Source organism: Stylophora pistillata, chromosome 4, assembly GCF_964205215.1.
Source record: "Stylophora pistillata chromosome 4, jaStyPist1.2, whole genome shotgun sequence".
Classification (NCBI taxonomy): domain Eukaryota; kingdom Metazoa; phylum Cnidaria; class Anthozoa; order Scleractinia; family Pocilloporidae; genus Stylophora; species Stylophora pistillata.
In genome coordinates, this window is record NC_142522.1 from 39221892 (window position 1) to 39237852 (window position 15961).

General features: G+C 38.1%; 1 protein-coding gene and 1 long non-coding RNA gene across 3 annotated transcripts; both read right to left on the bottom strand.

The window, feature by feature from the left end:
• Positions 1-691: 691 nt before the first annotated feature.
• Positions 692-6073, bottom strand: LOC148733671 (uncharacterized). 2 transcript variants are annotated; one of them, XR_016000775.1, is made up of 3 exons: positions 4459-6061; positions 2622-2713; positions 692-2178 (listed from the first exon to the last, which is right to left on the bottom strand). It is a non-coding gene; the product is annotated as an uncharacterized LOC148733671 (long non-coding RNA). The 2 variants fall into 2 exon arrangements; XR_016000774.1 differs by lacking the exon at positions 692-2178 and having other exon boundaries at positions 2585-2713; positions 4459-6073.
• A 6930-nt stretch (positions 6074-13003) lies between these two features.
• On the bottom strand, positions 13004-15357 carry LOC111337297 (uncharacterized). Its single transcript, XM_022943572.2, has 4 exons — positions 15214-15357; positions 14480-14669; positions 13604-13754; positions 13004-13187 (listed from the first exon to the last, which is right to left on the bottom strand). Exons 1-4 carry the CDS (start codon positions 15284-15286, stop codon positions 13119-13121), a joined length of 483 nt encoding a protein of 160 aa, XP_022799307.2. The 5' UTR covers positions 15287-15357; the 3' UTR covers positions 13004-13118.
• Between the last annotated feature and the right edge of the window lie 604 nt (positions 15358-15961).

Below are 15961 nucleotides of genomic sequence, written 5' to 3' on the forward strand. Positions count from 1 at the left end.
AGAATACTTTCTTTTCATCAATATTCCATTTTCCCTACCCTACCAAAACCCCCTTTCCCTTCCTAGAGTCGAAAACAGAGACCCCATACAACAAACCCTAGTAAACCCTTACCTATTACTAACCTTTACCCCACCCAAAACCTAACCCTAACCCAACCCTAATCTAGGACTAACCCTAAACCTAATCTAATCCTAACCCTAAAACCCTAACTAACACTAACCCTAACCCTAATATAACCCTAATCCTAACTTTAACCAAAACTCTAATATTACATTAAAAATTTGACCCCAAACCCTAAATCCTCCCCCCGTCTTGCTAACAGTTACTCTTATATAATATTTTAACTTCATTTTTTTTTATTTGGATTTTATTTTTTATTTTAATAATATATAACATATATATTTTGTGCAATTTTATATTGAGTTTAGGAGCGTGCTGTTGTTACGGAAGTCGCTCCCTCAATTTTAACACCTAACTTTTATGTTCATTTTACATACTCATCCCCACCCTTGGATACGCTTTTTTCCTTTTTTACCCACTGATCACGAGACTGCTCATCAGTGGAGTGGGAACCCAATTTCATGGGATCCCATGCATCAACACCAAGGGAAGCCACAAACGTTGCTAGTGAAACTACTGATCAATATATTTAATACAATACAAACGAAAGAACGCTGTGCAGCTGAAGAGTAAAATAAGACTTTAAACTTTAAACTTTAATAATAAATACTCCCAAAAAGGTTTTTCAGTACCTATTTACAAATATGAATGCTAACTATATCTAACAAGCTATTGTTAAATTCTCAATTCTAACTGTCACTCGATCATTCATTCATGGCAAGTTTCATGACTTTCTTAAGGGCCTTTACAGATGTAACGTTTCTCTGGTCTTCGTCTAACATGGTCCACAGAGATACTGCTCTATAGGCAAAGGACCTTTGGCCGGTAGCTTATCTGAATAATGGAATGTCAATCTTCTCATTATTACGAGTTATACGATTATGTACAGAAGATCGTTTTTTAAACTTAGCACATAGATATTCAGGAGCTAAATTGTTGACACACTTATAAGCTATAAAAACGTCTCTGAATTTGAGTATTTTGTCAACTGGAAGCCAGTTGAGTTCATCCAGTAATGGCGTTACATGGTCACATTTCCGAGTGCTGCAGATGATTTTGCAGGCGAAATTCAGGATGAGTGGCAGCTTTTGTATGTTCTTAGATGAGGTATTTGACCACACGGACGAACAGTAGAACATTTTGCTAAAGACAGGAGATGTAATAATTAAAACTAAAGTCTCTCTATCAAAACAGTATTTTACGCGGTTGATCTGAACCAGTTTAGCTTGAACTTAGCGTCAATGACATCGGCTACACGAAAAGATAGCAAAACTTTAGAGTCATCGACGTATGACTCGAGCTGGCAGAATTGAGTAGCGTTTGGCAGATCATTTAAATAAATACAAAAGAAGATAACACAGAATCCATCCGCACTGATTGGATCCGATCTGAAAGGTAGCCACGGAATCACTGAACTACGGCGGGTGAGGCACCTACAGCGGAGAGCTTCTGGAGTAACTTATGATGGCAAATACTGTCAAAAGCTTTTGAGAGGTCGAGTAAGACTAATGCGCTGATTTCCTTTTTGTCCATCGCCTCTAAAATTAGATCGGTAGTATAAATATTCAAGGTCTCAGTTGAATGGAAGGACTTATTGCTGCTTTGATGGAATGACAAACGGTTACGTGACGTGATTACGTAGGTGATAAATTGTTCTAGAACAATTTTCTCACAAATTTTAGACATAACATTAAGTAGTGACAATGGCCGATTGTTCAGAGGTTCTCCGTGATCTCCCTCTTTTAGGAGTGGGATGACCTCAGCGATCTTCCAGTCTGATGGAACTGTAGAGGTACCGAGTGAGCAGTTGATTATCTCAGTAATAGGCCCGAGTATTACTTGTAGAGCGTCTTTGAAAACTCTAGCTTTGGTTTTGTCGGGTCCTGGTGCTCCGTTTAATGGTAAGGACAAGATGACACGCCTCACAATTTCGATGCTCACGGGAGTGAACTCCAAGCAATCATCGGAAGATGATATAAGATCTGGTGTAAATGAGTTTGAACAGATGATATTATTTCCTTATGCCAGCTTTGCAACAGCCTCAGTCGTGCGGCTTCCTACGGTTGAAAAATATGAGTTAAACTCATTTAATAAGGGTTGTGTAATTTTCCTTAAATCTTCTTCCAAAATCATTCTTTCATTTTTCTTTCGCATTGGAATAGTCAGGAATTCAGTAAACCTTTTCTTCCTCACTTAACGCTAGATATGCGCTCGGAAATCCCTCTTGTTGTTTTCAAACTCTCGTGCATGCGCCGTGTTTGACCTCTGTGAAGGATTGGTCTTTTCTGATGTTCCACCCTCACACTCAGTAGAGGATGTGGAATATAGAGGGGGTTGTTACCTGTGTTCTCAGCAAGAAAACTTGAACACTTACAAGGTTCAAAGTGAATCCTGAGCAGGATTTTTAGTGTAATTTTAACAGCTGATTGTAATTTCTCAAAAGCAGTCAAAGATAAGATGAAATTTCATGCAATCCACTTTATTTCCTGAGAAGAATTACTTTTAACTTCTTGTCTTTAACTCCATTTCCAGGCATGAAATGCGCTTTTTGCTGTCTTCATCTCTCCCTTTTGCTCGAATTTTGTACCTTCCCTGGAAAAGAAGAAGCGAAAGACGTATTCAATCATGCCATTTTGGAGTCGTGGCAAATAATTAAATTTAGTATAATCTAAAACAGTGGGTATCCTTTGCAATTCAACTCCGAAGAAGTCACGCGGGATTTACAGCCGAAAATATCCGGTAATCTTTGCAGGTGTCAATGAGTTAAAATTATCTTTTTTGTAATTTTGAATCACGCTGCGTTGTTTCAGGTGTGGCAAACTATACAACAGGCCAGATTAGTTCAGTTTCAAACTAACAGTAAGAATCAAATAGAAAACTTGTAAACTTACATTTTTTAGGAACGATGGAATGGGAATGTCGGGCAGAGAGAGTATTTGATGTTTAACCTCGTAATTAACTGGCGCCAGTGGGCACTTTGTCTCCCTCGCAGCCGTTTTTAATCTCGTCAAGCAACGCTTCTCCCCACAAACGGCTGCTCACATTCGAACAACATTCCTTTCCGCTACATAAAGGCCCATTTTCAACCGAGATGCCTTGCGCACTTAGATCATTTTTCATATATGAAAAATACGCTATTTTCCTCGAAGTTGCGGAATCGCTTTGATATCTTCTTCCATCTTACTAATGAGGGCTTTCAAAGTTCCATCTTGAATCATGTGCGAACAACAAACTATCGTAGTATCCATATCAGTAAATAGTTTTTAATTCTTACATGTATGACGGTGAAAAACATCATTTGAAAAGTTGATGCCGCCGAAGAACCGGTCTAGAGGAAGGCCAGGTCTGCCCAGCTCGGCAAAGGTTATTTGACCTCGAGGGTCTGTGTATGATTTATGGAGGGCAAGGAAAACAACAATGGGTTTCGGTAACACTACAGACAGTGCTTTTGCAGAAATGTTATTGCATTGTTCCTACGATGGAACTAGAGACTCCGGTGAGATTTTTTCGAGGTGAGAATAATTATTTGACTGATTTTTACTTGAGATGCTGAGATATGTATGTAAGCGATCTCATTTGTCCAAGTCATTATTCTATAATTTAAATGCGTAAAGTAAATCAGTTTTGGCCAATATTGGTTATTTGTTTATATTTTAGTTAGTGTTGAAGCCGAACAATTTTCTTCAACATCAAGTAAGCTTTGTACAAGTTTTATACACAGACTCGATTTATGATTTTTCAGTCTCAAATATTTAGCTGCAAATTTGTTTACTGTGTTCTTCATCAAATCTTTGTTTTTCTTTTTAATTGTGTTTGTGAATGACTATCAGAGTTCGCCATTTAACAATAGCGCGATTCCAAAACAAAAACAAACGACTGCATAGGATCTCGGATGAAAATGGGCCTTTAAACCAATCACTATTTGGGTTACATATGTTGAGAACTGTGCGCGCCAAAGTAGTCTAACCAATCATATTGGCTGTTTCATCTTCGAGTTCAAAGCTTACAAAATGACGTCCTTTAACGAAGCGTTTGATATTGTTTGTAATACATTTCGGTTCTGTCCTCGTATACCGGTTCACAAGAGCCGATACAAAAGACCGAACAATGCACAACAGCCAACCAATGACTCCTAAACAAAGAGAGAACAATGGTATTTCCCTTGTGCACCGGTACACCAGGACAGAACCTACATTTCGAATTCCTAGTTTAAATGCGCAGCAAAAAACTGGAATTAGGAAAATAGTCGAGGAAAGAAAGGATGTATTTGTCAATCTTCCTACTGGCTTCGGGAAATCTCTCCTGTATGAAGCACTACCACTCGTGTTTGATCTTACCTCACAAGAGCCTGGTCATATCATCGTCGTTGTCTCACCATTGGGGAAAGCCTTATGAACGACCAAGTGTCCCATTTGAGGGAGCTAGGGCTAAAAGCTGGTAACATAAGTTCACTTGAGGGTGGTAAACGCACTCGTGTCGAAAGCGGCGAATATTTCTTAGTTTACGGATCCCCTGAAGCGTGGTTAAAGAACGAACGCTGGAGATTTATGCTGACGAACTCTGTGTATTCCTAAAAACTCTGTGCCATTGCCGTCGATGAAGCACATGTTGCAAGACAGTGGTAAGTGTTTAAATAAAAACGAGTCTGCTGCAAAATGTTATGTTACATGTATGTTTTAAATTAAGCAGTATAAAGGAAAGGACAATAAGAATGTAAATATTGTAAATAGAAAATGTAAATAGTTTAGTCAGTGTTAGTATTACACTGTGGTCTTATTTTGGTTATCGTTATTTTATTCTGTCTGTGTTATATTACACATGATCACCTGCAAAAATATTGTGTCTAAATACAAGACATAATCATTATAGTATACACTTCTGTATACTTCTTTTATACCCCTAGACCCTAAAAGGAAGTAAATGTCCCATCAACCTATTAAAACTATGCTTGAAACTAACATCGTTTAGGGAACTTAGTCTGACAGGACCTGTCCCTGACACAAATAAAACCTAAAAGTTCTAAGATGGTAGACCCCTAGACCCTAAAATGGAGATAAATGTCCCATCAACCTATTAAAAACATATGCTTGAAGCTAACGTCGTTTGAAGAACTCAGTCCGATAGGACCTTGAAAGCCCTGGCAAGAGACGACAGCTTTCTGCATGTTTCTTAGCACTGAATGACATTATTATTATTATTATTATTATTATTATTATTATTATTATTATTATTATTAAATTATTAAAATTCATAAATTTTTCATAATTATATTACTATTGTTATTAGAAATTTCATTATAGATGAATGGTGTCTATTTTCCTTTTGATGTGTTGGGGAACATCCCAAGATAATTGAATGGAAGCATTCTGTGAGTCTTCAACCTTCTGAACATCAAAAATGCAGTAGAAATTAAGGAAAGTCAAAATAAATCAAATGTTGCTTATGTTGTGCAGTATATGGATAAGGACATGGAACTGGAATTCTATTTTGGCTGGCTTACTGATGAACTGAAACAGAGTCAGGAAAAAACAGAAAGAACTATTATATAGTGCCAGACTATAAGATAATGTGGTTTACTTTATGCTACCATTAATGTTTTACTTTAATGTTAATTGGAAATGATTCAAAACATGTGCTTGTTAAAATGTTGCATTCCTGCACTCCTGAAGCCAATAAGCATAACATTTTGGAGTCCTTTCAGTCTGACAGTGGTACCATCCAGCTACTGATAGCAACAATAGTCTTGGGAATGGGCGTTGACTGCTGAAGTCTTCATAGAGTCATACATTTTGGACCCTCCAAGAATGTGCAGTCCTATGTTTAGGAAACTAGTAGGGAAGGAAGGGATGGCCACCAAAGTGTTGCATATGTTTTTTACCATAGAGTTATGTTAAACCATATTGATGCCCATGTGAAGTCTTTCATTGTGGACAATATGTCATTGTCACCCCTAGAAAGCTCAGCATTGGAAGAGGAAAATGCCAATGATTCATGTGATGATGATGTAATACCATCAGTAGTATTGGCAACTGTTGAGAATATGGCATTGGATCACTGATTACTAATAAGTGACATTAACGTGTTTGACTTAACTGTATCAAGTATTGGGCAGAGGCAGATTTAAGGACTTAAAGAAAGAGGGCCAAAGGGCAGGGCAAAAAAGTTTGACAATAACAAAAACAGAGCACAGAGTGGTGGAAATCACTGTGGGGGAGGGGGTTGGGGAGAACAGTACAGCTTCTTTGGCCCTCCAACTACATTGTGGTAAGAAAATGAGTGAAGTAATAAATTCATCATATTTTTAAATCAGATTACTGGTCAATTTCATTGTCTGATTAGTGACAAAAAATGAATTGTGTGCTACTCATACTCTATCATAGCAATTGAAAGTATTGTCATGTGAAGTCACAAAAGATGGAACATCTGTTTGAGATTAGTTACATTTCACTTGTGAAGAAATTACTGTATACATGTACATGTAATAGAGAAAAATAATTTATGATAATGGTCTGAAGTTTGATTAAGAATGCTATGAAAGATTCCATGGGTTATATTGATCAATTGATTCTTTGAAACTTGAATCTCTTCATTTGTGCTGCTGCCAGTATCAAATTGTATTCTGCTTGCATATTGAGCAAAAATTTTAGACTGCTATTAGTCACTATTCAGTGAGATTGCAAATCTTTCAGACTTTTGAATAGATCAGATTCGTATGAAGACATTTATATCAACTTCATTTATATCAGTAGCTGTAGCCCGTGGGTTAAAATCTGGGCTAACAGACATTTTCAGGGTCCTGTTTTGACATTTTTTGGCTGTAACAGTTTGTCATCATTGGCACATACTTGTCACTAGGCTCTCATATATTGCACATTTGTGTTGTTCCAGACTATTCATAGACTACTTAAAACTGCATCGGCATACTGAATAGACAGTGTGAATTGTCAGTCTCTATGGACTACAGAATTCAATTTCCCACGACAGTGTGAATTCTCATTCTCTATGGACCACAGAATTCAATTTCCCAAGAGGCAACAAAACAAAAATGTTTTGTTTACTCTGTTTATCTAGCTCTGATACCCCTGAGCATGTTTTTCTTGTGTTTGTTTATCCAGTGATATAATTTTGGGGCATCTAAATGAATACACCAATAGAACCAATAGGAAATCTTGCCCGAGTATAACGTCCCTGTTGGCTGATCGTGGTAGAAATATTAGAATTGGCTGTAGCATTAGAGATACAAGTCGTATTGATAGGATCGAACTGTAAACATTGCGAGGATTTCCCACGGCACGAAGCTTGGATTTCTCCACCGTCGCTCTCAACACTTAATAATCTCGATCCTTGAAGATTCTCTTCAATTTATCTTTGAGCTCTTCAAGATGAACAGAGGCCTTTTTGAACTTGATCAATTGTCGGTAGCGAGCTTTACAAACTGACAACTCGCTAGTCGCTGAATAGCAGCTCACATTCACAACCAGACAGGAACTAATATTCGCCGGAAAATCAAAAGAACTTTTTCCAAAAATAAATTTTTTTTTTTTGTCTCAACTGAAGTGGAACAAATAAAACAACGATCACTTTGCGAAGTGGGACGCTATATCGAAGGCGTTCGTCGAGGGTAAGAGTAAACAGTAATATTGGTCAGCGGGGAAATTATGAAACCCGCGAAACCCCGCGAAAGGATGGCATTTAAAAACTGAAGACAGTTTTTGACCAAGACACTAGAATGCGTAATCGTGGCGGCTACTCTATGAATTTGAATATATGAAAATCATCTATGTGTACTCCGGTTTCATGAAATGTATGAAAGCGTCCCTCGCAGTAATAAACCCTACTTATCCAGTAGCGACTGACCCTGTTCTGCCAACAGAGGAGCGAACACGATAGGCATGCAATGCCTACTTTCAGTGCTTATAACAAGTGTAAAATTGTAAAGTCGTACGTGAAAAAAGCCGTTCCTTCAATTTGAAACGGCAGCCACTTTGAGAATGACATATGCCTGCCATTATATTTGTAGTGAGGTCGCTTACGCCAAAACGGGCTGGCTTTCTCTATCACGGCCTCGCATCGAGCCGGTGCACTTAAAACAGAAGGATGGGTACAACTGTGGAATTCACATTTTTCTCGTAAGTAGCTAACTCACTATACACCCACACGCGACATTTAGTTTTTAAGTTTAATATAGAGGTCACTATTCTCATTAAATCATGAGGTGTTAAGGTACGAAATATTTACCCTCACATGGTAATTAGCATTACAGTTCGACAGGCTAACCGCTGGAAGAAGTGCATTCGATCAAATATACCTTAATAACCGATGGTTTCTGCCTCAAAAGGAATTTAACGGAGTATACGATATTACACATTTCGGGTTTAAACTTTTCGTGGGGAACAAGTGCAACTGCTTACATGACGTATTTCAAGTTTAACCGCTGTGCTATAAACTTGTGTGTTCGACCCTCGACGAACGCCTTCGATATAGCGTCACCCCTTTGCAAAACCTTCTTCAGCGTTTCCTTCAACAAGAAACTACGATGAAATGCAGAATTGGAAAACGCGGGAATAATTTGTGCTCTGATTGGTCACATAAGAAACAATCTCAGTGATCTCATTGGTGCAAAGACAACAAAGGGAAAGGAATGTTGTTCGAATGTGAGCAGCCGTTTGTGGGGAGGAGCGTTGTGTGACGAGACTAAAAACGGCTGCCAGGGAGACTAGTGGGCACTGTGCCCGCTGCAGAGTGTCAACCAGCTCTTCGCATCTAATGGACCGTGTGCTTAAGGCAACACCAGTTGAGAAAAAAAGAAGAACGCTAAATAGAAGCTGGTTATTATATATCTCCCGGGGGAGGGAGCGGTACATTTTGCTTTTTCCGCGAAAAATTTACCCGATCCCTCATAAAACTCTACAATATTCCTCTTCCCCTCCCCCCTCCCCTTTTATTGACAGCTAATAGGCAATCAGTTTTCTATGATCCTCCCTTTATACTCTGTTACCGATAACTGATTCCTCTCGGTTGTCCCCCTTTAAAACCACGTAATCCCCCAAAATCAAAGAAAAATAACGAAGTTTAACTAAAAACCCTGCCACATCCCAAAACAGGGGAACCGAAACCATCCTATTACTGGAAACTTTTTCCATACTGTGGTATCAGTTTGTTCCAGCTTTTTCACCTACATGAAACTTTCCTCCCAACGTAGCTCTTTGACCTTTCCTGACCCTTAGGGGATCCGGGGAGAGGCTCAGAGAATCCCCACCCTCACGGGAAAGTTGTCTTCTATCATGCAAGATAAAAATTGGGTGAGATAAAGAAAATATACGAAATCGATGCTTTGCAGCTATTGAAACCTCCATATATGCAGTGGGCGAATTACAACTGTAGGAATAAGGTTGTTCTGCTGTACGAAATGACGAGAGAAAGAAATAGGAAAAAGTCAATCAGAAAGACAGTTTTTCAATGTACTGAAATTCATTACAGGGAAATTCCACCGCGGAAAAGGGAAAAATTTCTCCCACATGATTTAATTTAACAATAAAAAAATAACTAAATATCGTGTAAACATTAAAATTTGTCAGAAAATCGTGCAATTTCCCGCACAAAGCAATCATGGCCAAGGTTAATATGTGTACGCAGGCCCACAACTGTCACGGCAAAAGAAATAACCTCGCACCACATGCAAAAGAATAATACTGACGACGAAAGGAAGAACCTCAAGGCAAAAGAAATAACTCGTCTCAGCCCCAACTTTCTCTTTTATGTTGTGAGGACATTGTTATTTCTTTTGCCGTGAGTCTTTTTCTTTTTGCCGCGAGGTTATTTCTTTTGCCGTGACAGTTTTTGGGCCACCGTAAAATATGAAATGGCTGAAATTTCAAGATTAATACCTTGTTATAAAATAACTAAAAGGACTGAGCACGTGATTCTTTTTTTTTTTTTTTTTTTTAAAAAGCCTTATTTTTGAAATCTAAGAGCGGAATTGTGGGCCAACATTCCTTTGTGATTGACGCCAGTCATAAGCTCTAGCCTAACTAGTGTCGACCAATGCTCGATACGAGAGTTTTTGAGAATTCCCAGGACTTGACGCAGTAGATCAATGGAGGAGGGAGTTGAGCGGCCTGCGCCACTCCAGAATATTCTTGAATGGTCTCAATATTTTTTAATGGTCTCGAATGGTCGATACGAGGGTTTTTGAGAATTCCCAGGTCTTGACGAAGTAGATCAATGGAGGAGGGAGTTGAGCGGCCTGCGCCAGTTCAGCAATATTCTTGAAGTACTAACTTATAAATGTTCCATACCCCTAGCTCTTATTCTTGTGATTGCATGGTTATCCTAACGAAGACTTTGTTTGAGTTTCAAAGCAACGCTTGTTCTAAGATATGTGGTTCTTTGAATTTTTTTGGCAATTTTTCCGACCCGCAAGCTTGACAACAAATGACTTTTCCCCAAGAATGTGTCAAAGCTTAAAATTAATGTGAGACTTTCTTAACAGTTTTTCGAGAGATCCGGCTGCATTCCGAAAGCGATCGGAACCGTCAAAAGGGCACTGAAAGATCTGTGAAATTGCTCCAAAATTACAAAACCCGTAGTTTTTTTTCCATGGATCTTTCGTCACCATTATACTCCAACTTGTGAATCAATGTTTTTCTCCCTAACAGTCTGATTTCCAGACCTTTCGTCATTATTATACTCTAACTTGTGAATCAGGGCTTTTCTCCCTAACAGTCTGATTTGCAGACCTTTCGTCACCATTATACTCTGACTTGTGAATCAGGGCTTTTCTCCCTAACAGTCTGATTTGCAGACCTTTCGTAATTATTATACTCTAACTTGTGAATAAGGGCTTTTCTCCTTAACAGCTTGCATGATTTGCAGGTTGGAAATACTCTGGAATCAATTATTTTGAGAACGGCGAGAGATTCTTAATACCCCAGAATGATCGAGGATCGCGAATTTTCAGGAGTAAATCGAAGAGAAAAAACACAAAATAGAAACAAACACAAACTGTTGAGACCTACCTCAATGTTTCCATTTAAATGCGTCAACAGCAAAAGCCAATGCCATAAAAATGAAGATTTTTTTGATAGCCATTTTGGTTGTGTTTTCACTTGGAAAACAATACGTAATGATTTACAAAAACCTAACTACGTCTTACTTATAGCAATGATCAACAGCATAAAATATAAGAATAACAAAGAAGTATCATCCATCCCTCAGAGCAAATTTTGCTGCCAGCTTTCTGTGACGTATCCCACCTGAGAAAACTTGCTCTTATAATTCATTACTGCAAGCGAACCATTATAATTACTGTGTAAGCGCACCTTTAAGTCACATTTTGATGCAAATCCAATACTTAAGGACGAATAAAGAAATCTCTTACGTCGAGGAATAAGGTCCTCTCACCATACTAGACTAAAAGAAAACAGTTTTGCCGGTAAATAACACAAACCTTTCTTTACAGCGTTCAGACTCTTAAAAATGCTCAAAGTGATCGCTTTCTAGGAGAAATCTACCCGTAACTTTAATATTCGGCAATCGCTTTAGAATATTCCGTTAAACAACCATATTGATTTTTCGTTATTTGTCGTATTTTTTCAGCTTCACTTATTTCTTACAAACGTGGGTAAATATTTTATAGATACACGTGTGGCAAATATATTCCCTTCCTTTCTGGTCTGAAATTAGCCAGAAGGCTCTCTGCTTGTCGCGAGTTATTTTGTGAGGTATTCCGTAACAGCAGATCCTATGCGTCTCGCATCCTTTTGTTTTTGTTTTTGTTTTTTTTTTTTTTCATCTTTTCTTTTCTGTATTCTTTTCGAAAAGAAGGTAATCAATCTGACATTCATCGATTAAAATTTGTCTAATTTTTCAACAGAAATTTCAGATAAAAATGGAGGACAAGAAGATTTGATGAAATAGTTCACGGAGACGTTATCAGGAGTGGAGGTTATCGATTGTTCATGAATTGGTCTAGTTCAAATATTCTATAGAAGATTTATCTTACTTGGACACAATCGAAAAGTGAAAGGTGATTGCGTGATGTTTTTTTTACTAAGCGACCACTTCCTTAAAGCGACCACTCTATTGATAACCGTTTTATTTTTTCATTCAACTCTAGTTTCCAAAACTCTCTGGTAAGCTACCTTTGCTCGACTTCTTAAGCGACCACAAATATTTTCGAGGTCCGAGATTCCTTCTCTTTCTTTTTAAGATAAGTCACCATGCAAAGAAGCTTTTGAAATCCTTTTATTACCCAGGTACCAGAGATCTTTTCGAAAGAGCAAAATTGATATAAAATATTCATAGCATGTGATATCATGCATGTAATATCATGCGTCGTAACAAAACAAGAAAAAATAAGCAAAACTTTTCGAACACTTCTTCCTGCACCAAGGTGGTCGATCGCACGGTGAATTGACTGCATTCGTTGCGTATGGTCTTTTCTCGTTGAATAACCTTTTGCATTTTTCTCCGAAATACACGCAACGCACCTTTCGCAACATGACCTTGCTATTGGTGATGCCTTACACCACAGTGATGGGACAATAGTGAGAGACGATCGTCCTCCAATTAAGTTAAGACTTACCACCTGGAAGGGTTCATTCTTTCGACACTCATTCTTTGTTGTTGTTTTTATTGCTTTCGGAATTAAATTCAAAAGTATTGTTACCAGTTTAAAACTGTTTTAAGGACCGATAAATATAATATAAAATCAGCCAGTTGTCATAAACAGAGTATAAAGGGAAGATTCGAGAAAATTGACTGTCAATTAACTTCCAATGAGAGGGTGGAGGGGGTGGGGGGTAATCATAGAGATATTAGGTTCGAGGTTCGATGTTCCGGGGTTTGTCGTATTAGTAAATCAAGCAATAGGATACAAAGTCCCCTTAACACTGACTTTATTTTAGTCTATTCTTTCATCCCAAGAAACATTTTTACTTTCTTTTACTAACATTAACTTTTATTTTAGCCATTTCTTTTATTCCGAGAAGCATTTTTACTTTCTGATCTCGAAGCATCCATACAGTCCCCTTGCATACAATCGTACTTTAATCTTGAACCGTCCCTGGAAAATCGAAGAGAAATAGCAGCAGTTAGTAATGATCTTTGTATATGTATAGCCGAACCCGTATTAAGCGGTGCCGCATTTTGCAATCATCCTGTATAAGTGGTCGGTTGTCGAATGATCGGGTTTTTCCCCCGTAGTTCAGTGTAATTTTCTCTTTTATTAAGCGGTCACGGTCACTCTTTACTGAGTCCCACGGCTTTTTTGTAATCAGTGACCTCCAACTGTTTTGAATAATCACATAAAACAAAACCACTCGAATCAAATAAATTATTTTATAACAGCCGCAGAAGATTTTTTCGTGTTTATCTAACCTCCTCTAAACATTCAAGCGTTGGGAGTTGCGTAACAGTCTCAAGTTCTCCCAATCTGCGTCGGGAAATCGTGAAAAAAGTGAAAAATGCTAAATTTCTAACCCTTTGTACTCTTCTCATCAGCCTCCGCAACAGACGAGGCACACGAAGCCATCTACTATTAATCCTCGTTAATCCTGGCAGTAAGAGGCGTCGTCTGCATCTTGCTCCACGTAAGATTCTCGGAATGGCTTTGCATCTGAACCGACGATTGCTTCAGAAAAAAAAAAACCAATACAATTTAAAGGAAAACTAGTACAAAGTCAAAGTCATCCATTAGTTGAGGTAAACTGAAATATGAAGTCTAAAACTTTTCTCGGTTTCCATGTTGCAGGAAACGAGTCTTGATTACGATGGGAAGCTAAACCATCGCAAGGTTACCCACTACGGCTCTGTCTGTCCCTCATCAGTTAATTAATTTGATTTAAAATCAAATTAACGAAGTCCCGGATACAACTCAGAGAGCACTTAGACTTTGCTGCAAAGGAGAATAACTGTAGATGCTCTTTATAGATACTGCTCGTCGCACATTTCACGTCCCACACTTTCATCGATAAGTAACAATGATTACTACAATCGCTGGTGAGTCTACAAGGTTGTAGAAATGTACAGTACTTGCAATAGAACTGCAAAGTTGTAAATGTAGGTGTCAATAGGTTGATAGCTTTTACGGTTAACAGTTAAAAAACTAGCCATTTTACGGCAGACGCTTAACCAAAAATGATACAAAACGAACTTTATTTTACGACCAACGGTTAAAATTTGTCAAATTTTAAGCCTTAATAGCTGAATTTTTTTTGCCGTTTTACGGCTAGCGATTAACCCTCTGAGAACCTCTTTAGAGGGGAAATCTCGTTATGCAGCAATTAGCGTCAAAATAGGTGGAATCTTCAGTAAGAGAAAAAGAATGGAATCAGGAGGTTTCATTATTTAACTTACCAAAAACGTCTGGGGCAAAATGTCCGCCTGTACCTGTTTCCTCTGATCTTCTTCAATATTGATACGCGGTATCTGAATGGTGCCATCCCACGTCTGGCAATTCTTACCCTTCCTGTAATCCTAAAGGCACGTACATGCCTGCTCAACATCATCTTCCCACCATGAACCATCACAGTCTTACCACGTCCCCCTGAGAGGTACAGTAGAAACAAATTACTTGAGGTAATGGGCATAGGAATAGGAACTAAATATATGAATGAGAATTTTGCAATGGACATTTCCCAAAATGGCTTTTCTCGTCTACTGTTTCCAGATCGAAATGGAATTCGAAAAGTTGGTTTTTGTGGAAGGTGGAAAACAAAACGACCTAGAGAAAAACCCTTAGAGCAAGGACGAGAGCCAACAACAAACTTAACCCGCATCTGACATCTGTCTAGGAATCGAACCCGAGCTACAGTGGTGGAAGAAGAGCACTCTCACCGCAGCATTATTCCTAATCCTTTAATGTCAAATGATGTGGATCAATACAACAAGGATATGTCTTAAAGAAAAGATTAAAGACAAACGATTAAGCTTTTAGTTATCTACAAAACCACAATGAAGAACGTTTTCTTTCCTGGATATGGGAAACAATTCCTTTGTGATCGCCAAGAGAGTAAATGATGAAGAATTTTTAACTTTGATTAAAGTGCAATTATTTTGAAATAAATCAAATGTAGGCTACAGATACTTACGGCAGTTTAGCACTCTAATAGAACCAACTACATGAACCAAAACGAGGAGGACGAGAATCTCCTTGAAAGCCATGTTTTCTGTGTTACCACTGACAAAGCAAGACAGAATGGTTAGTTAAAGCAATACGTTTTACTTATATAACCACAGAAAACAACAACAAAGAAGTAAAGCACTTATTAGGGTAAATATCATTGGCAACGTGTTTATATTTTTCCTTTTTTCATGTCTTGCACATGCGATTAAATTTGTTAATGCGGGGGAGCCGTTTAGGGTTCTCGTAATCACATATTTAAAATCAAACTTAAGCTCCAAGTATGTGTCCAACAAGGACTAAAGACATCATTTGCACGAAGTGATGAGATACTTAAAAGGAGTTTCGTATTCATATTTTTCTCTTATCATGTCTTGCACCTGCCACGAAATTTATCTATACGTGGGAGCTGCTCAGGGTTCCGCGCAATCACATATTTAAAATCGAACTTAAGCTCCAAGTGTGTGTCCAACAAGAACTAAAGACATCATTTGCATGAAGTGATGAGATTTTTAAAAGGAGTTTCGTATTCATATTTTCCAATTATCACGTGTTGCACCTGCGATAAAATTTATTTGCACGGGGTAGCCCTATAGGGTTCCTCGCAATCACATATTTAAAATCGAACTTAAACTCCAAGTGTGTGTCCAACAATGACTAAAGACATCATTTGCATGTAGTGATGAGATACTTAAAAGGAGTTTCGTATTCATATT

What these genes read in the sequence shown, in the direction of transcription:
- LOC111337297 (XM_022943572.2), bottom strand. Translation starts at nt 15,286, where the DNA reads ATGGCTTTCAAGGAGATTCTCGTCCTCCTCGTTTTGGTTCATGTAGTT. An exon ending in TTTTGCCCCAGACGTTTTTG is followed by an intron (nt 13,755 to 14,479) that starts GTAAGTTAAATA and finishes TTTTTTCTGAAG; the next exon opens with CAATCGTCGGTTCAGATGCA. An exon ending in TGATGAGAAGAGTACAAAGG is followed by an intron (nt 13,188 to 13,603) that starts GTTAGAAATTTA and finishes TCGATTTTCCAG; the next exon opens with GGACGGTTCAAGATTAAAGT.